The sequence below is a fragment of the Leuresthes tenuis genome, unplaced genomic scaffold (genome assembly GCF_036924035.1).
Source record: "Leuresthes tenuis unplaced genomic scaffold, fLeuTen1.0.hap1 SCAF_19, whole genome shotgun sequence".
NCBI classification, from domain to species: Eukaryota; Metazoa; Chordata; class Actinopteri; order Atheriniformes; family Atherinopsidae; genus Leuresthes; species Leuresthes tenuis.
This window is the reverse complement of record NW_027325373.1, coordinates 29,913,746-29,940,652: the sequence shown is the minus strand read 5'-3', so window position 1 is coordinate 29,940,652 and position 26,907 is coordinate 29,913,746. Positions and strand designations below refer to the sequence as shown.

At 40.2% G+C, this 26,907-nt stretch overlaps 1 protein-coding gene across 2 annotated transcripts in view; it reads right to left on the bottom strand.

The window, feature by feature from the left end:
• Positions 1 to 979: 979 nt before the first annotated feature.
• Positions 980 to 26,907, bottom strand: part of ythdc2 (YTH domain containing 2) — a 96,545-nt gene continuing 70,617 nt past the window's right edge. Inside the window, exons 23-31 of one of the 2 annotated variants that reach the window (XM_072371563.1) lie at positions 24,228 to 24,433; positions 17,175 to 17,364; positions 13,369 to 13,460; positions 11,417 to 11,536; positions 11,174 to 11,325; positions 10,535 to 10,706; positions 8,380 to 8,580; positions 5,771 to 5,953; positions 980 to 2,272 (exon numbers count right to left, since the gene is read on the bottom strand). In XM_072371563.1, the coding sequence (XP_072227664.1) occupies positions 2,201 to 2,272; positions 5,771 to 5,953; positions 8,380 to 8,580; positions 10,535 to 10,706; positions 11,174 to 11,325; positions 11,417 to 11,536; positions 13,369 to 13,460; positions 17,175 to 17,364; positions 24,228 to 24,433 (1,388 nt within the window). In that variant the 3' untranslated portion in view covers positions 980 to 2,200. The remainder of the gene's footprint in view (positions 2,273 to 5,770; positions 5,954 to 8,379; positions 8,581 to 10,534; positions 10,707 to 11,173; positions 11,326 to 11,416; positions 11,537 to 13,368; positions 13,461 to 17,174; positions 17,365 to 24,227; positions 24,434 to 26,907) is intronic. The other variant, XM_072371564.1, reaches the window with a different exon arrangement.

Genomic DNA, 26,907 nt, shown 5'->3' with positions numbered 1-26,907 from the left:
CCATCAGCACAAACTCACCGTTACTCTCCAGTCAGTTTTCCCGTTTCTATGAAATTTTTAATGCTCGTGCTCAATGTCTTTTTAAACTTTTTCAACATTTTGGCTCGAAATGACATAAACAAGTAGAAAAAGATGGCAAGAGATAATTTTAGAAATGAAAAACGTAAATAATATATATATTTTTTGTAAAACTAAAAAACGGGCATGATCTTCCTGTTTTTAGAGACACCATCTCTACCTTTAAGATTAGGCTTAAAACTTTCCTTTCTGATAAAGCTTATAGTTGGGGATGGCTCAGGTAATCCTGAAACATCCCATAGTTAAGCTGCTATAGGCTTAGACTGCTGGGGGACCTCATCTGTCACACCTTTCCTCACTTTGCTCTCTTTTTCCCCCTGTTTAATTTCTCAAATGATTTTATGTGACATTATTGTGGTTATTAACCTGTGTTTCCCTGTTCCAACAGGCATCCTTTGAATGGTGTTATGGTGTTTTTCCCCCCTCTTTTCCCTCTTTTCTGTCTTCTCAAACCCCAGCTGGTCGAGGCGGATGGCCACCCTTCCTGAGTCTGGTTCTGCCAGAGGTTTCTTCCTGTTAAAAGGGAGTCGTTCCTTTCCACAGTCGCCTCAGGCTCAGGACGGGAGATTGGACTGAAGACAAGTTTCGGTGCAATCTGTTGGTTTCCTTAGCTAGAAAATTGTTTTACTCTTTATGTATGAATTTGACTAATTTTGAATGTAATTAATTGGATTTGATTGGATTAGTATTACTGTACAATGAATTGGATTCTAATTGGCTTGAATTTAACTGTATTGTGAATTGGCGCGATATAAATAAAACTGAATTTAATTGAATTTCAGAGTTTGTCAATGCACGTTATGTTTAAGCAAAAATGTGATTAATTAAAGCTCATACAACTGTGAGCTTTAACTTGCAAATCTAATGTTGTGCAACATCACTCAAACTTGAATTTCTCTGCTACAATAAATTTCAATTCAGTTTAATTGAATTAAATCAAATAAAAAAAACAAGTAATTAAATTCTACAGACTGGGATAAAACGTGTAACAGGTTTATAAAATCAGTCATATGTCGTAGGTTTCTCTTAAGAACCGCTGCATAACAAGTGCATAATTTTTTGGATACTAGAAATTCAAATTCAAGTCTGAAATGCTACAGTCCATGTACAGTGACACTGCTAAAGGACTGAATGTAATTATGAAGAAATTACTGTCCAGAGAAAATGAATACTTTGTCCTGTAAACATCTGGATGTCTCTGTCAGATCAATTTATTCTTGAGGTCTCCCTCTTGATTTTGATCTCTTGATCTACCCTCAGAAGCCAACTAATCATCAGGCACATTACAATGTATCAGCATTCATGAGGCGCTTGCTTTTACCATTTATCATTAAATGCGGGCCTGCAGAGGATGGGATATAGGCATAATCCAGATGAATTATCACAAACCATCTTTGGCTTTGGTGCACATATACATTTTTAGTGCAGACTCTTGAGACTGTAAAAAATAAAAGAAACATCCAAATAACAGAATGCAGTGAGGACATGACACTAACAAATGGGTTTTAGATTAATGTACACATTTATAATCCCATCAAAACAAGCATGAAATTCAACAAAGTTTAGTTCCTTTTCCTCAATTGGCAGCAACAATCTGTGCAACCTGAGGAACAACAAGAACATCTGAATAAAGCTTTAATGAACAGAAAACCACTGTAAACATGCTGTAAACGGAAGTCAGCAAGTCACACCGGCATCATTTCAACATTCAATCTGAACAGTGACAACCATGTATTAAAAACATTCTGTTTGGTGTCAGATATTTAAAAAAATACTATTTATAGAACCACAATTAATTTGTTTTTAAGAAAATGCTGTTCATTTTTAATACATGTACTAAAACTGAATTAGAACTCATGAAACAGGCAAAACAAAAGTAATACCAGAGAAAAAGAACACAGCTGAGATGATTTTTCACCATTTCAAGTCAGTCCCTCCTCCACTGTCTGGTTGTCTTACCCAGCTGGTGGTGCAGTGTACTGCATAAAAGGTGTCACATTTAAACCTGATTGCTATAAAACTCACAATCTCTTCACTGTGCAATGTGTGCATTTAGTTTTAGTCAAGTAAACCGCATAGAACAAAACTTGATGAGTGGTGCAGTGAGCCGTCCAGTCCAACTTTACTGAACTTGACTCCCGGAGTTTCTCTCCCACAGTGACAGTAGCTTGCTGCCTACCAGGGGCTCCAACTCCTACATGACACAAAAAGAAGAAGAACATTGAAAATTTAGAACTTTTTTAGTGACATTTTTATGTCAAATTTAGCTAATTATGTTGCACATAAAAGGAAACAACATAGTTGCCACCTGCCACTGAACCGAGGTGGTGCAAACCCTGGGCTAACATAGAGACACAAACAACCATGGTTATAACCCAGCTTAATCTAACATATGCAGGTTTGTTAAATAAATCTGAGGCTAAAGACAGAAAAAAGAAGATTATGTAAGTTTCTCACAAACGAGGAGCTATAACAAAGCCCACCTCTACCTGCTGCCTCTCACTCAGGGCAACTCCAGTGTAATACAGTTCAGCTCTTCTCCAGCAGATTGGTTCCAGAACCTCTGCGGTGCTGAGGTGAGCCTGACAATATCTACCCAGTATCCCTCAACCTCCTGCTTAAGCTCAGGCTCGCTCCTTCCTTCCAAGTAACATTACATGTCCTAATAGCAAGTTTCAGAAGCCATGGATCAGATTGCCAAGGTCTCTGCATTTGACCCAGAAACAGCACTGGTGAAAGTTACCAATGATCTCCTCTTAGCCTCTGATAGCGGACTTGTGTCTGTGGTTGTCCTGTTGGATTGGACTGTATTATTGAAATGCCTTGAGATGACATTTATTGTAATTTGGTGCTATATCAATAAAACTGAATTGAATTGAACTGACCCAATCTAACCAAGCGTTTAAAAGAGGGTGTGTTGGGAATCTTTGGCAGGGGCCCCTGTCCAGGATATGCTCCAGACTTCCATTGCTGGGGTGGCTGTAAGGAGCAGCAGCCATAAGGTGGTTGGGGCTTGTGGTGGCAACCCCCAAACCCAGTGGTGGACACCTTAGATGTATGGAGCTGTCAGCCTTAAGGAGTCCTACAGCGGTTAGTTACCTTTCCTCACTTTGCTCTCTTTTCCCTGTTTAATTTCTCAAATGATTTTATGTACATGTGACATTATTGTGGTTATTAACTTGTGTTTCCCTGTTCCAACAGGTATCCTTTGAATGGCGTTATGGTGTTTTTCCCCCCTCTTTTCCCTCTTTTCTGTCTTCTCAAACCCCAGCTGGTCGAGGCGGATGGCCACCCTTCCTGAGTCTGGTTCTGCCAGAGGTTTCTTCCTGTTAAAAGGGAGTCGATCCTTTCCACAGTCGCCTCAGGCTCAGGACGGGAGATTGGACTGAAGACAAGTTTCGGTGCAATCTGTTGGTTTCCTTAGCTAGGATATTAATTTTTTTAATTGGCTCTATATGAATTAATTGGATTATGATTACAATGAATTGAATTCCAATTGGCTTGAATTGGGTTGAGTGAGTAAGACAGTGACTGCTCATAAGGAGTTAACGTAACATTCTTCTTTTCTTAAAAAAAAAAATTGAAATCAGAATTTATCCCTCTGATGACTTCTGTTGTGAACTGGCACTTGACCGGAAGAAAAAGCAAAGATTCGGCTATAACCTGAAACCACACAAACACACAGACCCCCCCCCTAGCAGCATGGTGAACTGCAGAGCAACATGTTCCCTCAACGCAGAACTTCGAATGCTCAATGACTACGTCACGTCGACACCGTCAACGTTATGGAGGAGTATAAACTAGGACTTAAGGCTATACTAACCAGATTTTAGAGCAATCATAAAATCTGTACAACTTAATTACAATATAACATCTGTAAAATGCTAAAGGGGCGTCTTTGAACCAAAATGGCTGACTTCAAAAAAGAAAAAAATCCAGTTGGATTCATGCCCAAAACTCAACAGAATTTTTTGTTGGTCTTGACATGTTCAATAACTGTGCAAAGTTTAATCAATTTCAATAAGCTGCAGTTTCCAGGCTGCCACAATAGATGGCGCCGTGGAGGCAACTTCCCCAAAACACGAATCCCCAAAACACAGAATTTTACACATTTCTTTGTCTGAAAAATTTTGGGCCATATTCAAGTCCCTAAAAAGGCAATTAATTTAGAAGGGAGGAAAAGAAAATGATGAACTCTATAGATACACTTCACACTGCTCAGGCAACAGGAGTTAAAGAGCAAAGCTTCAGCTTCTGTGTTTTTAGTCAACAGAGGTGCCCATTAAGCTGCAGGTGATTATTAAAGGGGAAAAACAAAAAACTACTGCTAAATGTAATCATTAGAAAAGCTGATTACATACTCAAAAAGACTCGTCAGGACAGCTGATCACTTCGGCACAGAAGTTATGTCTTGCAATCTATGGAAATACTCAGATTTAGAACCTTGCAACACTGTTCTTTTAAAAAAGCAGAACTTTGATCGTACTGAGTTTGTTTTCTTTGTGCCGTTGTTCATTCAGACTCAATAACTCAATAAAATTACAGCATGACAGGTAAGGATACAGCACTGCATTTACAATATTAGCCTTACTATAGTATAGGCAGGGAAGATCAGGAGGTTAACCCGTTTTTTTTGGAACCTCACTCAGCAAAGGGTTTGGAAAATCTGTAAAAGTCTAGTTACATCAGCATCAGCCTCTTGCAGTGTCCTCCATCCATCCATCCATCTATACCCACTTAATCCGACGGTCAGGTCGTGGGGGGCTGGAGCCTATCCCAGCGGTCATCACAGGGCCACACAGAGACAAACAACCACACTCACTCCTGAGGACAACTTTAGAGTCACCAGTTAACCTAACAGCATGTTTTTGGACTGTGGGAGGAAGCCGGAGTACCCAGAGAGAACCCACGCATACACGGAGAGAACACACAGAAAGGCCCCAGCTGGGAGTTGAACCTGGAACCCTCTGCTGTGAGGTGCTAACCACACCACCGTGCAGCCTCCCCACTGATATTGCCAAAAATAGGATGATGGTGTCGCATGAATCTACTGCCAGTATGCAGGCCCACCTACACGTGAGGTTCTTCATTCAAACATTTTCTCCCACGTTCTTTACCATGTGGTACAACAATCAGCCATACCTTCGACAGCTACAGAAAGCTTAAAAAAAAAAGACTAAAAGAATGTTTTGATGTACAGCATACAGTGTACAGAAGTCAATTATATGTTATTGAAGAGAAAGCTGAGAGAATATCAATTTGAATACAAATCTTAACTGCAAACTGCCCACAGCACAGGACAAACAGAGACAGACACACATTCCATCACTATAGCCAATTTAGAACCATCAACTAAACGAGCAAGTATGTCTTTGAACTTTGTCGTGAAGCTAAAGGAGCAGCAGAAAACTCACAGCAGAGGAAGAACATACAAACAGACTGGAGCGGAGAAGCTTTTGGCTGTAAAGTGAAAGCTCTGACCACTTGTCAGTCATCCAAAACCATCACCTTGCATGTTCCTGAATGTCAGGTGTAATTTACTGCTGTTCTTTTAGTCATTAACTGTTGACTGTTTTGTCCAATCTGCTAGCAGAACAGTGCAATGACTCAAATCATTCATGCTGTTGGTTTCTCAGATTGTACCATTAAGTTGAAAATGATTGATAATATAAAAGAGTATCTGTGTTTATACCTGTCCATCCCTGCTGATCTGGACCCTTTTGTTGTCATTCCATGGGTTGAGGATGTGCTGGGTGGACTGGAAGGAAAGATTGTCTTTGTGGATCCACTCAACACTGAAAACTCCTCCTAGCCCCATGAAGCCCCAGTCATGACAGCTGTCCTGACTGATGACTGATGTCATACGAGCATAGCCCTGGGAACAAGAGAGAAAAAACTATATAAGAATGTTGATTTTTTTGCTGTATAAATATTCCTATTTGGACGGACTGACAGACAGACATAGCCATGGTGCTAGGGCTGTCGCGGTTGAGAAATTCCCCCTGCGGTGAGTCAGGGCGGCTCAATATCGCGATATTATTGCAACATCTCTTTTTCTTTCTTTTTTAAAATCTATCCATCTAGCAAATGTGTTTGTTCATTTCTAAATTACTTAACTCATTGCAATATTTCCTCTGAAACGTGGCACTTACACATTTAAAAAAAGGTTATAAAAAAAGACAACTTTATAAGACCTTTTATTTTACTGTTAGGCGTTTATGTCTGTCACTGTCTCTGCTGCACTCACCGACTCCAAGCTGTCGGCTGGCACCGCTGCTCTGCGATTCTGTGTGGCAGGAGGCAGCCCCGTTTCAATAACTGGATGGTAGCTTGCTAGGTGAGCCCTTAAATTCGTTGCGTTTTCTCGTTTTACTTGAACCATTTTGCCGCAGATTTTACAGATTGCCTCATTAAAATTGGCTGGTTCCCCCTTTTCATTTGGCTGAAAGCCGAAATGCTCCCAAAAGACCGAAGTAACATTTGGTTTTGATACCAGTGCAACTGCCATTGTCTCCTTCTAAACATGTGTTATGCTAAGATCAGGTCAAGTGCGGTGGCCCTGGGCAGCTCGCGGTGGGCCTCTTAATATCGCGATATTTCATCTTTGCAGTTATCGCGACAGCCCTACATGGTGCATGTGCACATTTAGGCAGATTTGCTAAAGTTGCAGTCAAAAGAAAGATGAATGACATCAAGGTCCACATTTAATATCACTTTGCACCTGGCTCACCTGGTTTTGACATAGAAATTTTATGGTCAGTATTTTATTACCGAATGCTGTGATAAATTGGCATTTGAAAGGCATGAACACAGAAATATGGACACAAAATATGGGATATTTGAGAAATATGGGATTTGAAAACATATTTTTCACATAAAGGTTTTCTCTCATGTGAAAGGTTATAATAAAGGTCAGTTAATACATTTGTATGAAAGAGTTTGTGCTCATTCAAAGTTAGCATGAGGAGGGGCTGGAATGTAAACTGTTTTATTATTTTACAATGTTGCATATTTTATTATTTCACTGGTAATAAAGAAAGAAAAAAGGGCAAAAACAATCGGCTATTGGTATCGGCCTAATGATAATTTTAACATAATATAACATCGTATTTCTAACAGCCCACAATTTCACAATCAATGCATCCCGCATTTGTAGCTGTCCGGAACATCTGCAATGTTACCTTCTGTTAAACCTCTTCAGCTGTAATCATCATTGCCTCTCTTTGATAACACATATCCAGTCTGAATGTCATTTCCATGTCCTTGCTGTATGTGCTGGTGAAGTGTATCAGTAAGTTGCTGTCACGGCATTTGTTGCCACTCTCTGTGATGATCTGCCTGACAGGCATCAGGCCAGGTGGAGCACTGATTTGTATATTTCATCTTGTGTTCCTTTTGTTCAGTCTTTTACTCTAATGGTGTTACGTCCAACCTCCCTCTGGGCCCCTCCCATGTATTGATTCATTTGCATACTCATACGCTATAATGCTTGACAGGAGCTGCCATGTGATACAGAGGCAGGTTACTGGCCAGTAGTTGGATGGAATAACACCCTTCTGGTGGGGGTTAACCAGTCTGGGTGTGTCAATTACCAGCTGGATCATTTATGCTGCTCGGTGCAGATTGAGTGCAGTTAGCTTATTTTTAACTAGTAAGTGTGTATCATGTCAGGGCCTGGTGCAGTCCAACTCCTCCCTTTTCTGGTCACTGGTTCTTGTTCTGGGAGATTGCTGTAATCCGTTCTCAGATCCACTAGTCATGGATCATAAGTATCATGTGATACCTCTTTCTCTCATATACTCTTGTAGTATTGTTCAGTCTCATCCCTTGGTGGGTCTATTGTCACCTTATTACGCTAGATACTGCCCGTTACTGCTCCTTAAGTTGTTCATCTTGTAGCCAGGCAACTCTCGCGTCACTGCAGCTGTGGTGTACATCAGCTTATTGGTCTCTGTCACATCCCCACTATGTACAGTATGTAGTGATGGATTTGCTTCTATCCTTGACGTAGGGCCACCTAGGCTCTCAGGGGGTTGTTTTGGTCATCTCTATTGATCAGCACGATTACCATACTTGTTGTACGATACTTTTCTACTATACATCTTTTCAGCTATACCCCACAACTACTGTGTGTGTCTGTTAGTGTGAGTGCAGCAGTTCAGAGTTTTCTTCCAGGTGGTTTGTGAACGTTACCATTTCCAACTCAAAAAGATTTCCACAGCTAATGTTACAGAAATGGATGTTCAACATGCTAAATACTTTTTTTTACAATCTGCCTCATGTTAATATGTGCATAGTTACCTGAAAGTGTCCAGAACCCTGAACAGAGAAGATGAGGATGATGAGGCTATTTCCCAGGAAGGCCTTGGTGAGTTTACTCTCGTTGATTGGTGTAGTGGACCAGATGCCTTTCTGCTGAGAAATTTCTAAGTTTCTGATGTTGCTGCTCTTCATAACAAAGTATCGAACAGATGACTGCAGGGACACTGGCTTTAAGACCTGCTGAGAAGACAACATTTGCTTTGTTAGGCTGACCAAGTGACCTATCATTGAATATCACATTATCGTTTAGCAATTAGTAAAGTAGATGATTTCAGTCTTTCTTACACAAAGTAATACAAAAGGTGTAGAAGAGAGCTGCTGCAGTTGTGCCTTTAATTAATACATTTTGTATGAAACCCTGACCTATCTGAGACATGTCTTGCATGCCCAGGAAACAAGGTAACAAAGATATAAAAGTTACAAACTTTGAACACAACAGGTACGGCCATATGAACTTTACCATCAGAAGATATTGGTAGTTAAAAAGTAGCCAACTAACCAAACCTTTGCCAGATAAACTATTGCTAATGTATACAGACAATTGCTAATACATATATGGGTTGTTTCTTTCAAACACTCTGTGGTCTGAGCTGAGGTGTAAGTAAAATGGAAAACTTTTTTAAACTGTTCCTTTAGATGCTGACTAAGACACAAATCCCATTGCCAAAGTAGTTAGTTAGGTGAGATGTGAATAGACACAAACAATCGCATTTTGTACTTTTAAACCCTTGGTGGATTATCATTATGTATTACAAATTATTATTATTAATAATCAGTTTTATTAGTATTAGTATTTATTAATAATCAGTATTAAATAACCAGTTTTATCTTGTCTATTTTGTTTTTAAGTGAAACTCCAAATACTGTCTAATCGTGTGCTCGCAACTGATGTCAATTTAGTCTATGTTAGGAGAGTTTAAAAAAAAAACTACTTTTCTCTTCTCTGCGTCAGTCTAAAGGCTCCGAGCTGCTCTTACTAGTATGCTACTTTGACCAGTATAGAGGAAAAAAGCCCTTGAACACACCATAAAAACAACACCCACAAAAGGAGGATCTAGTTTTGCAGAGTAGAAAGAAGAAGAAATCTAGACATGAAGTAATAAGGGAAAGCGTTTACAATCCAACATAAGCTCAGTGTTTTAATGTGCCAAGAGTACCCACAAACCCTTACTTAAACTTCAAATAACCCATCATATGGACTGTTTAGTACATTAATTTTCTATTAAGCAAAATAAAAGCAAAAAGCTTCAAGCACCTTAAAAAAGCACTTAACATTGACATACAAAACTCATTCACTGAACAGCTAAGTAAGGGAACGTTTCAGTGCTTATTCTATCATCTGTTAGCATAGGAATCACTGGACCGTCCTTTATGAAAGGAAAGGAGATCATTCCTTCCCACAATTCCTTGCAGCAACACAGTCACAGTGTACTACAGTTGTACTAACTGTAATTAATGTAAATACATATGAATATCAAGTTAGGGACAACAATATATTGGATATTTATTGCATTTATATAGCATTTTTTGTCTTTAACTTCACTCTTAATTTTCTTAACTTCTATTATATGTTAAGATGATATTTATAATAGAGTCACTGTAAATCAACATGATAAAAAGTGTACGGGAAGTTTTTTAAACAATTGTAGTTTCTTTTCCTGAGTCATTCCAAGTTCCTCTTGTAACACAGAGATAACAGCTATTCTATCTTTGACACGAACGGAGAAAAAACCCGGAGTCCAATTGTGTTGCAAAGCTTCGTTAAATTCATGGAGTTCTTTATTAAAGCCCATAAACATCAGAATTACGATGAAAGACCTAGGAAGACTTTAGGTGGCCACTGATTGCAGAGGACTGGCATTCCAATGTGAAAATGATTTCTTATAATAATTACAAGCAGACAATGTAAAAATGACTGCAACTGCTAAACACTTGATTCAACATTTTTGGAATAACGTTTCTTCACATCTCTAAAACCTCATCTGAAACTTGCTGTGGTGGTTATATAAGAACAATTCTGTTCCCATCCAAATACTTTTTGTCCCGACTGTATGAAGAATTAGGTGAATGAATTAAGTGGAGCTGTTTTTTAATCTGGGATTGTGAGAAATCATCAATAGCACACATTCAGTACCTTTCCTGAAGAGGAAGGACAGGGGGAGTCAGGTGGGCTGTCCAGATACACAGAGCAGGAAGAACTACAGGAGGAGTGAGGCTCATCAGAGAGCTGATTTATGACCAGGGAGCTTTCATCTCTGCTGTGGGTATTAATCTTAAGCAGGTCTAAAGCTGGCATTCCACAACTCCTGCAAGTGGTTAAAGCATAAAGCAGCCATGACATCAACTATAACATGACCAATACAGACACAGACACACACATGTATGTAGGGTGAAAAAAAGCACCTTTATAGATTTACTAGGCTCAAATTGTTCAAAAAAAGCATGACAAATCATGTTCACGCATCAACTGGCCACCACAAATTTGAGACTTTAACCCCTAGAGAATCTTTGGGATGTGCCGAAGACTTTATGCATTAATCTGACACTCAACCGTCGTCAATACAAGATCTCGGTGAAAAATGACAGATAATCTGGATGAAAATAAATTCTGTTACATTGCATAAACTTACTGAAACTATGCTAGAATATATGTTCCATAATATGCCACAATCAAAGCCAAAGGTGGTCCCGCTAAATATTAGTTTGTGATTTCTTCAAATTGTTGGTGCAAAAAACCCCACTGCAATGTAAAACTTATTGACAGAGTGGATACTTGTCATTGGAGGCATTGGTGGGTAGCTGGGGGTTGCTCCTGTAGTTCCTCACTGAGGTCCTTGGACCCTCCTCTGATGACATGGGTCTGGGCCGCTGACCAATCCCTGTGGGCTGCTGCAGGCCTGCTTCCTGCTCCTCTGCTCCCAAAACCTGAGAGTAAGTTTGAGCTCCAGCCATTAAGCAAAGGAAATATATGCAAACAAGTGAGAATTACAGAGGAAGAAACAATGACATTACATACAGAAACAAGGGTCTGGATGATAGCCTCATCACGTTGAGACCAGGGTTTTGAGGGACAACGGATCCTCTTTATGAACAAATTTAGCCATTTTTGCCTCAGTTCAAACACCAGCGCTGCATCCTGATAACGAGAGGGACAGCATAAGATTAAACCACATGAGGAAATTTCATTTACATGATGGAAACCAACGCAAGAGCAACAGAGAATAATTACAATACGGGTCAGTGACTAATAAGTGTTGGAAAGTTTTTTTTTAATTCTTATTTATTTATCTATTTATTCACTTTTCATTTTTTTAGAAACTATTTGGTACAAAGTTGAAACAGTTATACCCAAATTTTCTTTCAAAATGGATTAAGCCTAGGAATTTCAGGCTGAGTCCTCAAAAATGAATGCACAGATATAGGCAAAATGCAAGTATTTGCTGTTTTTCCTATAATATAAATGATGTCAAGGTCCAGTAAGTTAGAGTCTATGGGCTAGACTTTCGTGTCAAATTTCAAATCAATCAGACTTCCAGTTTGAGTCCATTCATTCATTACACCTCCATCATGGGCTGACTTTTCTCAGCTTTCTTAGGATAACAAAAACAATTGAAGCTGCATAAGGATGTCCTTCAGTATGCCTGAAAGATGTCCTCTGTCTGTGTAAATCATGTGGCACCACAGAGCACCCGGTCATGTATGTGGGAGGGCAGCTACAACACCAGGCTTCCTCCCGGTGGACAGAAGGTGGAGCTGTGACTCTTACATGCAAAGGCTGGGACTGATCTAAAAAAATATCAGTGGTGCAGCACAATGCACTACTGAGAAACAGCAACTTCCTCCCCGAGGGTAACCGACGGACATTTTATAGAAAGCCGTAAGAAAGAGGCCTCATGCAATTGTTCAGAGCAACACTTCAGTGAATGAAAAAGAAAGTCCCCCTGTGGAAATGTCAGAATATTGACATGTAGATTTGTTCATGTCACGAAACTTTAAGTTTGGGCCACATTGGATGTTGTCTGCGTCAGATTTGAATACTCCTTGTTTCATGGCGATGCATCAAAATTTGCTAAGGACACATTTTGAGAAAATGCACAGTTATACGAATCAAGCATAATGAAAAGCTTAGGCATTGCCTGTCTAACGTTTGAGTGTATACGTTTAATTGTGTAGAAGCCGTATAGCAAAGTCTTAAAAAAAATGGACCTTCCCATTGCAAGTGGGTGAGGCTATGGAATTGACAGAATATTAGCATGTAGATGTGTTCAGGGCCAGACTGTAATTAATCTTAGTAGGTTTGGTGCCAACTGGATGATATATGTGTGATTTGTAAGAAGACCTCGTCCAGGCAAAAGGTCATCGTTTTTTACACAAAGCATTATCAACTTATTTTCAATGACAAAAACACTTCCTGTTTCTAGTTAATGGGGCTACGACAGAACATTGACCTGTAGATGTGTTCAGTATGGGGCTGTGATTATCCTTATGAGGTGTGATGCAGACTGGATATACTTCCACAGCGACACCCAGTAACAAAGGCTCAAGCTATCAAAAACTTATAATCACATACCGATTCATTTTGGGAGCAAAATAACAAAAACTATGGAAGGAGTCCGTGAAAATGTAACCCTTTTAGTTGAAACCTAAGTTCACTGCTGTTTTCTTTTGCTTCTTCAAAATGATGAAACAAAGGTGGCGTAGAAACTTATCAATGTCATCTTCCAAAGTAAGCTCGCATAGAGGAATAATCAGCTGAGATGCCTTCACACATCTGTCGAGTCATCTCCGTGACTGCCTCCACAACCAGTTCAGAGGCACATCACCTTCAACCCCCATACTACCTTTATACATTGCACACAGAATGGCGATGCACAACAAAGGCACAATAGTACTGTGTTGAAAGGACCTGTGTTGATTCACAAATGTTTAAAAGGTTCAAAGTCGGTGTTGACAGTCATGTTGCATCACCTCTCTCTCAAGCTGGAACACAAGCCAGTCATCTATCCTCATCTCAGCAAGGTCCTCTGTGTCGCTGTCACTTGTATCATCTGGTGGACTGTCTGTAGAAAAGAACAATGAGACTCAGTGGAGCAGAAGTATCAAATGACTTCAGTGAGAAGTGACAGACAACTGAAATATCTGGTTAGATAATTAGATAATCAGATTTACAGGTTTCTTCCTGTTAAAAGGAAGTTTTTTCTTTCCACAGTCGCCTTGTGCATGCTCAGGACGGGGGATTGTTTCGCTGCAATCTGTTGGTTTCCTTAGCTCGGCTGCCTTTCTTTTTGTTATTGGTTTTATATATATTTAACTCATTTGGAATTTAATGAAATGGAACTGATTGGACTTTGATGGTATTAGAAATAATTGGATTATGATTGGCTTTAATCTGGCTGTCTCTTTAAGGTTCTTTAAAATTAAATTTGCTGTGATTTGGCGCGATATAAATAAAACTGAATTGAATTGAATGGCTTCCGTCTTTAACCAAACCTGCCAAGGCATTTATCGTAGATGACCTCACTGAAGAGGGACACTTTGTTTTCCATGTTCCCTTGGAGGGAGTTTCGTAGCGTGAGTGCCAAGTTGCTGTCCAACGTCTTCCATGTCTCTGACTCCTCTGCTTTCGGCAACATGTTTTTTTCTCTGCCAAGATCTTCCCCTTTTAGTTACTGGGGTCCTTGGGAGTTCACCAGGGAAATAAGTGTCAGGTGGTTTTAGTAGGTTCTGTCAGGTCTCACAGAGACTCTTAGGTCTTTGTATATTGTCTTGTCACTTCCTGTTTTATTTTGAAATTAACTACTCCTCTCGTTTCAGATAACTTGCCCTTCCTCCCGTGTCATGTGTCTCATTGTCTTCCCTGATTCCCAAGTGTTTCCACCTGTTCCCCTTGGTCCCTCATGTGTATTTAGTCTGCGTCTTCCCTTGTCTCGTTGCCAGTGTGTTGAATTGTCTCTCGAGCTTTCGTCCGCTAGCCTCCACAGTGATCCACGCCTACGTAAACCAAAGATCTTGTTTGTTAATGATTTCCTCCTTGAGAGCGATTTTTTTTGTTGTAAGTTTTTTCATAGATTTAGCCAAGTGAAGTTTTCTTTGTATTGTCGTTTATTCAGTGGTACCTCCGGTAGAGGAGTGTCTTTGATTTCTAGTGATAACTTTCATAGCAACTCCATTAGAAGGAGCCTCTTTTGTTTATTGGTTTTGTTAAATTTCTATAGAGCCTCCGACGGTTCGGAGAGGGATAAATTTAGTTGTAAGATTTATATAACCTTTTGTTTTTTTCTCCTAGCGTGGAGAGAATTTTCTTTTGATAAGTTTTATAGTCTCACTCTTCTCCCCACAGGTATCGAGAAGAGTGAGTTAGGAATTCATAATCTATTGCTTTGCTCTGCAAGTGACTATCATTATATAAATAAAATCTGGTTATTGTTTCTACCCTGCATCTGCGTCCAGTGCTTCACGGTCCGTGACAGGTTCTAACCATCTGCAACAGTGGGCTAAGAAATACTGAGTAATACTCAACTTAGCTCTGCTTGAGCAGTGCAAGTTTGCATTTGGGTAGACTGTAGACATATTTTGATTCTCTGGTGCTGTCTCAAGCTCCTGAGCATTGTTTTCCTCATCCATCCACAAGTAAACAACCTAAAAACTCCATCTCCAGAATGTCCATTTCAGCCGTTTCTGTAGAATCCATCCTGGTTGGTCATTCTTCCATCCCACCTCTGGGAGGACCGCTGGGCTGTGTTTACCTTTCCATGCTTGTTATGTTGGGTTAGCCCAGTGTTTCTCAATTCCGGTCCTCATGACCCACCGCCCTGCATGTTTTTGAAGTTTCCCTCCTCCACCACGCCTGATTGAAATGAATGGCTCCTTATCAGGCTGCTGCAGAGCTTGATGACGAGCTGATCATTTGAATCAGGTGTGGTGGAGGAGGGAAACTTAAAAAACATGCAGGGCGGTGGGTCACGAGGACTGGAATTGAGAAACACTGGGTTAGCCCGACACTGGGCCTGTGAGAAGGGTAACTCGCTCACCCACCCCATGTGCAGTCTTCCCTGCTTCCAGTCAGACTCCCCTGACAGTCCTTCAGTCTTCCCTGGACTCCAACTGGCCTTTCCCAGTAGTCACTGCTTTCCCAGAGAGCTAGTTTACTGACAGGTTGATACCTGCAAGGTCTTACTTCCTGTCACACCTCTGCCAGAGCCTATTAACCAGCAGCAGGGTTTGAAAAATATATAATATATCAAATCTGGGCTGCAGGTAGGTTTCTTCACATCACATTGCTTTACATTTGGTGAAATGATAAAAGCTGTTGTCCAGCAACATTTGCAGATGTTTTTACAGACTACAACCTTAAAAAAGGCTGGCATGCTGTGTAACATGTAAACAGACTCTTTAACAGTTTTTTCTCTAAGGCACTCCTCATTCTGTGTATGTTTAATACTTTTATGTGCAATGTTATGTCCTTCTACAATGACACTCTTCAACTGTGACCCTTATTTTATACATTATATATATGTATAGTCTACGTTCTTTTGTATCTATTCTGTTTGCTGAGTGATTTTGTGCAGTTGTTTCTTTGTTTTCTTTCATCTTATTGCACTAAATTTCATTGCACTGCAAATCAAATGGTAATAAAACACAGTGATGTGAGGCATTTTAAATTTCATGAAAAATATGAGCTAATGACAGTAACACATCTAAAAAAAAAGTTGGGACAGGTCCATGTTTCCCACTGTGTAGCACCCCCTCTTCTTTTACCAGTAAACATCTGGGAGCTGAGGAAACCAGTTCCTAGACCTTTGGGAGAGGAATGCTGTTCCATTCTTGTCTGATATAGAATTATAGCTGCTCAACAATCCTGGGTTAACATTAAGTGTGTTAAGATGCACCAACTGTTGGTGAAAGGGCAGGACTGCAGACAGGCCAGTTCACAAACTATCTAGCATCGTCTTTCTGGATATGTATATATCTTTCAGCATTGATGGTGCCTTTCCAGGGGTAAAATTAGTCATTTCCAAAGGCACTAATACACCCCCATACAATCCAAGATGCAGACTTTTGAACTGAGCGCTGATGCTGACCAGCTGGATGGACCGTCTCCTCTTTAGTACTCTAGAGGACACAGTATTCACAATTTCCAAGAAGAATGTTCACGTTTTCATGTGTCTGACCACAGAACAGTTTTCTACTTTGCCACAGTCCATCTGGAATGAACTTTGGCCCAGAGTAGACTGTGGCATTTGTGAAACATGACTATCTGGCTTCTTCTTTGCATGATAGAGCTTTAACCTGCATTTGTAGATGGAAATCAATGCTGTGACATAAGCTCATTTAAACATTGCCACGACTAATTCATGCTGTAATCTAGGCGAAAGGTGGTCCAACAAAATATTGCAGTTTGTGACTATGGCCATGCAGGTAAACTGCAGAAAATGTTTGTATAAAGTAGGATTAATTCAGTTTTTATTATCCAACAAAGTATTAGTTTAAGTTCAGTTAGGCTTTTAATATGTTCAGACAATTAAAAAAACACAATAAATAGACCATATGGATTTCTTTGTACATTTATGCTTTAACTGTGGCTCTGAAACTTTCAGGTAGCAGTTTTCATTCTTACTATAGCTGAAAATCCTGAAAACATTAGCTCACAAAAAATAGCAACGTTAGTGTCTGCAATACATTCACGGGCTGCATGTGCAACAATGTATATAACGACACACATGTGATCAGATCCTCCAGTCTGCATGTTTGCAAGACTTGCTTGGCTTCCTTACCATTTGTTCTCTGTGCAGCAGCTTCGTGGAGTGCAGAGCAGGGCAGTTTGGCACAACCTCCAAAAATGGCAATGGTGATGGAAGTCACCAAGGAACAACAGCGGACACTTGCCATTCTGTGGCCTCTGCTCATCTCATCATAGATCAACCAGTCTGTGGGAAGGGCCTGGGCTGATCTGCTTTGGCTGTTCTAAACAGCAAAACACACACAATCACACATTTTAAATTCTCTAACAAATAGTGATAAAATAAACATGGAAAGTCTATACAAACTTTAGGTTTCCCATGCTGGTTAAGGCCAAGTTTATTTCAGATGAACCTTCATGAGTCCTGCGTCAGGGGAATTACTATGTTACAACATCAAAAGAATGGCAAAAAGCAGCCTAAAATCCATCCATCCATTTTCTATACCCACTCAATCCAATTCAGGGCCGTGGGGGGGCTGGAGCCTAACCCAGCTGTCATTGGGCGAGAGGCAGGGTACAGCCTGGACAGGTCCCCAGTCCATCACAGAGAAAAAAAAAAGAGAAAAATAACCATGCACTCACTCACTCACTCACTCCTTAAGTCAGTTTAGAATCACCAGTTAACCTAACATGGATGTTTCTGGATGGTGGGAGGAAGTTAGAGAACCCATGCCTGCATAGAAAGGCCCCAGCCAAGCTCTGACATTGTTGGTGCTGCTGGGCACATCTGCAGTGTTCTTGGTGTGTATGCCCCAAGATTATGATTAAGATTAAGATTATGTCAGTGTCTTATTCAGCTGATTTAACTTGAAAAATTGTTGTTGCAGCTGTTGGTGAAAGGCCTCACTCCGACCACACGTTGCTGTGTTTAAATGATTAATTTATTTTCAAATGTCTTCTTCCAGGTTCCTTATTGTATAACATACATAATGCTGCCTCTGCTCCACTGGCAAGCTATGTCTTCTTGTACAAGTACAGCTCACAAAATTTGAATATTGTGAAAGAGTTCAATATTTAATTCCAGAAAACCAAACTCATACATTATATATATTCATCACAGAGTGGAATATTTCAAGCCTTTATTTCCTGTAATTTAGCTGATTATGGCTTACAGAAACCCAAAATTCAGTGTCTCAGAAAATTTGAATATTACATAAGATCAATAAAAGAAAGGATATTTTAAACAGAAATGTCAGGCTTTTGTAAAGTATGTTCATTTCTATGCACTCAATACTTGGTTGGGCCTCCTTTTGCATGAATTACTCTAACTTCGACAGTGTGGGCAGGTGCCGAGTCCTGCTGGAAAATGATGGAAAATCTCCATAAAGCTTGTCTGCAGAAGGAAGCATGAAGTGCTCTAAAATTTTCTGGTAGATGGCTGCGTTGACTGTGGACCAGCACCAGCAGATCACATGGCACCCAAATCATCACAGACTGTGGAAACAACATGGATTCTGTTCCAAACAACGTGCAAAATTTCCTCTGTGCAACAGTTCAGTTCTTTTTCTCCGTAGCCCACGTAAGACGCTTCTGACATTGTCTCTGGTTCAGGAGTGGCTTGACATTGGGATAGGGCTGGGTACCAATTCTGATACCTTTACTTTAATACCGGTTCCTGAACAATACTTTTTTCGATACCAATTTTATAATATCAATTCTATCAAAAAGGAAATTACATCACACATAACAGTACAAATCTTCAGTTTTATTTGTCAGCTCAGTATTTTTCCAATCCAAGCAGTTTTCTTACAGAAAAAAAAAAAAAATCAACAAATAATTTCCAGTGCAAAACAGACAGGTTGGTGTCTAATACTATTCTACAAACTGAGGATACTTTTCACTTAGCAGTTTTTCTCTAGAAACATCAACATGTCTGCTTTCTGCAGTAAGTTGCAGTAATATTAAGATTACTGCTGGATTTTGCTGAACGTTAATTTTCCTGTTAAAATGCCGCACACTGCGCCGTCCTCGGTGCTCTTAGATGAAGTCGAGTCCAGTGATGGAGATTTTGAATGATGCCGCTTGGGCTCTGTAGCGTCCACAGACTGACTTGAATGCTGAGAGGAGGATGGTTGCGGTGCGACCTTCTTGTAGTCAAACACAGAGCAACTTTCCGCTCTTAAATTGATTTTGTGCACAGTCAAATAATTCATTAAATTAGTCGTGTTGCTGGCCTTAGCAGAGATTACTTTTTGGCATATATTGCATCGCGCACAATTGGCATCAATCTTGGTGAAATGGAGCCACGCTTTAGACCTCGGTGGCATTGTTTAACCGGTTCACACACAACCACAGTTCCCAATGCAGATACACGTGAACCCGTCTGTGGGCGTAACAACATTTTCCTGCATGCGGCAAAGTGTAACGTTAATACAGCCAATCGAGGGTAGCATGATCAGTTCTTGATCACATGATTAATCTCTGGGTACCGAAACTTGGCATCAAAAGATGAAGCATGTTTTGATACTCGGTACTACCGAAGCATTTCGGTCGGTGCCTTAAAAGAACCGAAGTTCGGTACCCAGCCCTACATTGGGAATGCGACATTTGTAGCCCATGCCCAGGATTCGTCTATGTGTAGCAGCTCTTGATGTGCTGACTCCAGCCTCCTTATGAAGCTCCCCCAAATTCTTGAATGGACTTTGCTTGACAATCCTCTGAAGGCTGTGGTTGTCCCTGTTGCTGGTGCACCTTTTCCAACCACACTTTCTCTCTCCACTCAAATTTCTATGAATATGCTTGGATTCAGCACTCTGTGAACAACCAGCTTCTTCAGCAGTGACCTTTTGTGGCTTACCCATGTGGAGGGTATCAATGACTCTCTTCTGGACATCTGTCACATCAGCAGTCTTCCCCATGATTGTGTAGCATCCTGACCCAGACAGAGATTGAAAGGCTCAGGAAACCTTTGCAGGTGTTTTGAGTTAATAAGCTGATTAGGGTGTGACACCGTAAGTAGACCGTAACTTTATCCCAATATTCTAATTTTCCGAGATACTGAATTTTGGGTTTTCATTATCTTTAAGCTATATCATCAAAATTACGAGAAATAAAGGCTTAAAATATTTCACTCCATGTCATGTCATGAATCTATGTCATGTATGAGTTTCACTTTCTAAAAAGCATTGACAAAAAATATTGAACTTTTTCACGATACTCTAATTTTCTGAGCTGTGCCTGTATGTACTGATTGGCAGCCAATCAGTGAAGTGTGTTTATGTGCCAGTTTGTTTGTTCAGGGTGTGAGCACTGTTGTTAAAAGTTAACCAGGGTTTGATGTTAGAGGAGCATCACTGGGTACATTATGGAAACAGAATCTTCTAAAAAGAACACTGTAGTAGTCTGTAGTGTAGTCTGTATTGATGTGGATGAGACCATCAAGGTCTTCCCAAAGAAGGTCACACACTTGACCTTATCTTACATAAAGGTCGCGATATTACAGTTTCAACTGTTCTAGGTGTTACTATTTGTGGTCACTACAATGTGCATCACCTGTCCAATCAAACACAAATAGATTTGTTAAAGAAATGTGACATCAATGTGGGCACTCATTATACTCATCAATAGATACACACTGCCAATACTACCATCATGAAATAACATGATGGACAAACAATTTTACCGCCATGTCTCAAGTCATTGATCATATTGGTCCCATCAAAACTGTCAATATGTGTGGTCCACCAAAGCCACCATGGGTAAACAGTTCCTTTAGGGTGGGACTTGAAGAGCTGAGAATATCTCATTGGTCGACAATTCCAGGCCCACTGTTTAATGCTAAAAAACCTCTGAAAACCTATTTATGCATCTCTGAATTGTACATTTTAACATTTTTGTCAGGAATAAAAGACTCAAGTCTTTCAAACTGCTGGGGATATAACTATCTTCTTCCTCAATTAGTGAATGGGGATCTATGAATATGCTACTCTAGCTGTGCCCACATCTCGACCCAACATCACCAGCCTTTCCTGTCACTGCTAATCAATACCAATTCTAATATTGGTGTAATTGAGCCATTCATCTGGACATCCAATGTGTTATGAATGTATGTTCAATAAAGCTTCTCTAAAATTATAGTCATCTTTTTTTAAATACCCATACATCCTTGAAACAGAGAGCATTTCTCCAGAATGTGAAAGTAATTTTTATGCCAAGCACCAGTGGAGCTAGTGACTTCCATGCCATGAGAAGTTCCAGTTGGCTTGCAGTTTGGCCGAGAGCCTGCTCTGTTAGCTCCTAAGTTACCCAGCACTCAGAGTTAGTGGTTTATGGAGTGAGCAACTATGAAGCAAGCTTCTTGCCACCTTCCACGGCTCTCTGAGTACTACAGCTTCTTGCTCAGCCTTGCTTCTGCTGTGTTCCCCATCCAGCCTGTGCTAATTTCTCCTCGTCTCTACAGTTTCACATCGCAAGGAGTGAGGATTGGTTGGTGCAGGCTCTTCCAAATAGTCTTTGTAGAATGTAAAGGATGTCTGACCTTAGACTTGTTTCTCAGTGGAACTCTGGAGATACAATGCTGAAATCCTCTGACATTACACCTATAACTTATTTTGCTCATGATATGCCTTAAAACATAAAAAAAAACATCTTATGGACATGTCAAAAAGGTCCAGGGGAGTGGGAGACGGATGAGAAGACAGCAAATTCCACAAGCTATGGTGAAAGCTCCAGAATGGGGGATTGCTATGACTTTGACAAAAAAAAAAAAAAAGCAGTGCAATCACAGTAACAAAATGTTAATGTCTTAGCTTTTCACAGTGGTTATGCTCTAAGGCACAAATACAAACAAAAAAATATAGCTGCAAGCTGGGGGGGCCTTGCAGCATAGCAGGCAAGCCTATGGCTGCTTCTGAAGGCATCATGAGTCCAGACACTAAGTTTGGCATCGATACATCAATGCATTGGAGAGATATGGCTTACTTCCGGTTTGGTGTCGTCGTCGCCAAATTTGATTGGCTGCTACGGGCAAACGGAAGCGAAAATAAAAATATCCACATGATAACTTTTGTGCAGCTTGGTCTGAAGATTCCATGTGTCAAGTCTCGTGGAAATCAGACAATCTGGGTGACCTGAAATGCCTTTTGAAGGTTTTTGATAAAATTCAAAATGGCGGAAAATACAATATGGCGCAAATGACCTCATAGGTTGCGTTGAACTCGTCTTGATCCAGGGATTCCAACGGTACCTCATTTGTGAAATTTGGACCAACGGGTCCAAAGATATGACCAAAAATACATTTTTGCTACATATAGCACCCCCTAAAGCTCAAAGGTCACCAAAGTTATTGGGCCTCTCAAAGAAGTGGTCATGTGTCTGTGTTAGAAGTTTGAAGTCAAAACATCAAATGATTGCCGAGATATGGCCTCACTTCCTGTTTGGTGTTGTCGCTGGCGAGATTCTTTTGTATTCCGGCTCAGCCGTGCTTTTTGTTTGGAATAAATCAAGAGTTTTCATTTATATCTGCATCCGGGTCCTTCATCCTCACCCCCACGCCACACACTCACTCTGACAAGGACAAGGTGAAGTAGCTACATAATCTCAGTCAATATTCAAAGGCATTGCCTGCTAATGCTAAAGTGACAAATGAAGAACTATTTTGGTCCAATTTGTTTATTGTAAATCTGTAGAATCCTAAATGCGATTCATTTCGACATTGATAATGGCATAATACCTGTTTTTACCTGCACAGGATGGACATAAAATGATTTATATGACCTAAGTTAATACTGGTAACTACTAAATTGCAGCAAACGTTGGACACACACCCTTGCTGTTAAAAACAAATAAAGAAAAACAGGTATGACCAGTGTAAGAATAGAATAGACACTTTGTCTGTAACCAAAGGGTAACAGAAATGTATCTTATTTTATCATAAGATAAATCCATCTGTAATGTAGTTGGTATTAAGCTGGTTGAACTGGTGGCTCAGTTGGTGTCCAGCTTAAACCAGCTAATGTCTTTCTGGTTGTAGTGGAGAAACTACTAGTAATGTTCAGACTGGGCACTAGTTCAAGGTTTATCACCAGGTTCACGCCAATGTGTTGGCAAGAACACCACCTGAGGCCACAATTCAGGGTACGTTGGGTAATAAAAGGCTTAGATAGGTTGACATGCGTTCAGTTTTCTTTCCTTTCCTTTTTCAGCAGCACAGAGGCATAACAGTTGGAGCTTACAGTGATGAGTGCTACATATAGCACCCCCTAAAGCTCAAAGGTCACCAAAATTTGTGGGCCTCTCAAAGACGTGGTCATGAGTCTGTGTTAGAAGTTTGAAGTCAAAACATCAAACGGTTGCAGAGATATTGCCTCACTTCCTGATTAACGTTGCCGCTGCTGAGGTTGATTGGCTGCTGCGGGCAAACAAAATTTAAAAAATCCACATGATAACTTTTGTGATTCTATGTGTCAAGTCTCGTGGAAATCGGACAATCGTTGACAATGCGTGACCTGAAATGCTTTTTGAAGGTTTTTGATAAAATTCAAAATGGCAGAAAATCCAATATGGTGGAAATTGACGCCATTGAACTCATCTTGATCCAGGAATTCTAACGGTACCTCATTCGTGAGATTTGGACCAGCGAGTCCAAAGTTATGCAGCTGAATGCACTTCGAACTTTGACGTGTTGGTGGCGCTACAGAGTTCACTCTACGGGCATGAAAATTCCTGATGTTGACCATGGGACTGTCCTGAATACGATGGCAAGTTTAAAAACTTTTCACCGTAGCGCTCTAGGGGCTGCCATAGACTTCAATTGCAGCGGAAATGGATAAAAAATAATAGGAAAAGCTACTAACACAATGGGTGCCTTCGCAGCTTCGCTGCTACGCCCCCAAAAACTTAAAGAAATGTGTAACATTAAGAGACTTAAGTTAATGTAGCTGACAAGCTCTTCTTCGTGTGTTTCAAATATTACGGGGAGAGATCCGAACGGGATAAGAGAGCATTGAGTCTGACCAATAAATTGTGCTGATTTGTGCCTTAATAATGTGTCGCATATGGACCCACTCAAAACAGCAATTGTATATGTAGCACAATTGAGAAGAAAACAGTAATGTGTGGTAAGGGGTTCATGAAAAAGCTTTCCTACCTCCTTGAACTGGAGCTGGCTCAGGATAGATGTAGGATGAAAGTGAACTTTCTTCTCTCTGTTACTGGAGAGTACAGATGTCTCCTTGTTGACATGGACAAGGTTTGGATACATGCCAGCCACCAGGGCTGCCTTAACCACAGCCCAGTTTTCAGAGTTCAGATTCACATCACGGATGTCACTGCCCCCACGGGCACGCACAAAACCTGTGAGACAAAGAAATACATGATCAAAATTAGACTTTTACGTAAAGTATCATCTGACACATTGATTGATGCACATTTAATTGTGATGCATATCTCATTTCAAATTATATTTTGGTATTTTTCCCAAATCAGTGATTTATAAAAGCACTCTGGATGAAGTTTTACTTCAAGAACCACCTTCACTTTGACTGCAGTCACCCTGACCAAAGTTTGCAGGGTCCTGCAGTACTATACATAAACAAGAACAATATGCCTTAAGACAGAAAATGCACAACAAAACCGATCATAAACAGTTGTCAGCAACAAGAGTTCACGTTTGTGACTAAGCTGTAAGAAACCAGCTGAAGAAAACAGGGTTTCCATCCAGAAAGCCAAGCGTTCATCAGTCACACCTAAAGAGAAGAGAACCAGGTTCCAGCGGGCTGAAGAGAAGCAGTCATGGACTGTGGATGGTTGGGTGAAAGTGAGATTCAGAGATGAAAGCAGTCTGCTTTGAACAAGGAGATGATGCTGGAACTTTTGCACAGTGCAGGTCAGATGAAACATAGAAAGATGACTGGCTGAAGAAAACAATCATACTTCCACCATCACTGATGATATGAGCTGATCTCAGGTAAAGGACCAGGGGAGATGGCAGCCATCACCTGTGCAGGAAATACACAGGTGGACACTGACATTTTTAACACTTTTCTCATTCCATTGATCAAGAGGAGGTTTGGTGATGCTGAACTCATTCCTGGATGATGCATCTTGCCACGGAGCAGAGTGTTTAAATGTTCCTTCAGGAAAGACATATCAACTCAATGACACGGCCAGAGTCATGAAGAAAAAGTCTGGATCTCATTATGAGTGAAAATGGAAAAAAGTTTCCTTGCCAAAGCTACATTCTGCTCAGCTGATCTGTCAACTGTTACACAAGAACATTGGAATATGATTGATGAAGAATACTGTTTTTCATTAGTGCAATCACTAAAAGAATTCAACCTATCTAAAAAGACAAAATATATAAGTTGGCACAAAGTGTCCACTAACATGGATATTTGTCTTGCATGAAAGGTCTGACAGTCACTTAAGCATATTAAAATCATATATGTAAATCAAAGTTTAAAGTAATCAGAAACAGCGAAAAAAAAAAACAATGTACAAAATTCAACATCCAAATACATCCTCTGCTTCCAGAGAGTAAGAAAAAAATTCAAAACACAAGAGTATCAAATTAAAGTCGCGAAAGGTCTTTTTGCTTGTTTTGAAGGGTGTGTCAGTGAATTTCCACATAACACTATGACACCAAAAGTTAAACATACATTATCTGATCCAATGTAAGATCAGTGTCCCACTTTAACAGATGTACATACATATATTCTGGTAAAATTTTCATACAAGATGAATTCATTATTCATTACTCTGAGAAAGATTGGATTTTCTCTAAGTGTTCACAGACCTACTCACTGTCTTAATCATACCCTTGATCCTTTGCTGATTTATGGCATTGAGAGTGAACAGTTAACAGTTCTCAAATTATATTATGTACATGTGACATTATTGTGGTTATTAACTTGTGTTTCCCTGTTCCAACAGGTATCCTTTGAATGGCGTTATGGTGTTTTTCCCCCCTCTTTTCCCTCTTTTCTGTCTTCTCAAACCCCAGCTGGTCGAGGCAGATGGCCACCCTTCCTGGTTCTGGTTCTGCCAGAGGTTTCTTCCTGTTAAAAGGGAGTCGTTCCTTTCCACAGTCGCCACAGGCACACTCAGGACGGGAGATTGGACTGAAGACAAGTTTCGGTGCAATCTGTTGGTTTCCTTAGCTAGGATATTGTTTTTGAATTGGCTCTATATGAATTAATTGGATTATTTTGAAATTATTTAATTGGATTTGATTGGATTATGATTACGATGAATTGAATTCCAATTGGCTTGACTTGGACAATATTATTTAAGTGCCTTGAGATGACATTTGTTGTAATTTGGCGCTATATAAATAAAACTGAATTGAATTCAATTAAAAACTGCTGTCATTAAGCCTCTTTTAAAGAAGAGCAGTCTTGATGCCACAGTACTGAACAACTACCGGCCCATATCAAACCTGCCATTCTAAGGCGAAGTCCTAGATATTACTGACTTTCTCCTGTCTAACAATGCTTTTGATACTTTCCAATCAGGCTTTAGGCTCCACCGCAGCACTGAGACAGCTCTGATCAAGGTGACAAATGATATCCGTCTGAACACAGACGCAGGCAAAGTCTCAGTCTTAGTTCTGCTTGACCTGAGTGCTGCCTTTGACACAGTTGACCATGCAATCTTATTACAGAGGTTAGAAGACCGGGTGGGAATCTCTGGTAGTGCTTTAAACTGGTTCAAATCCTATCTCGAGGACAGGAAACATTTTGTTGAAATTGGTAACTGTGTCTCAGACCAAATAGCTATGACCTGTGGGGTTCCCCAAGGTCCATCCTGGGTCCCCTATTGTTCAATCT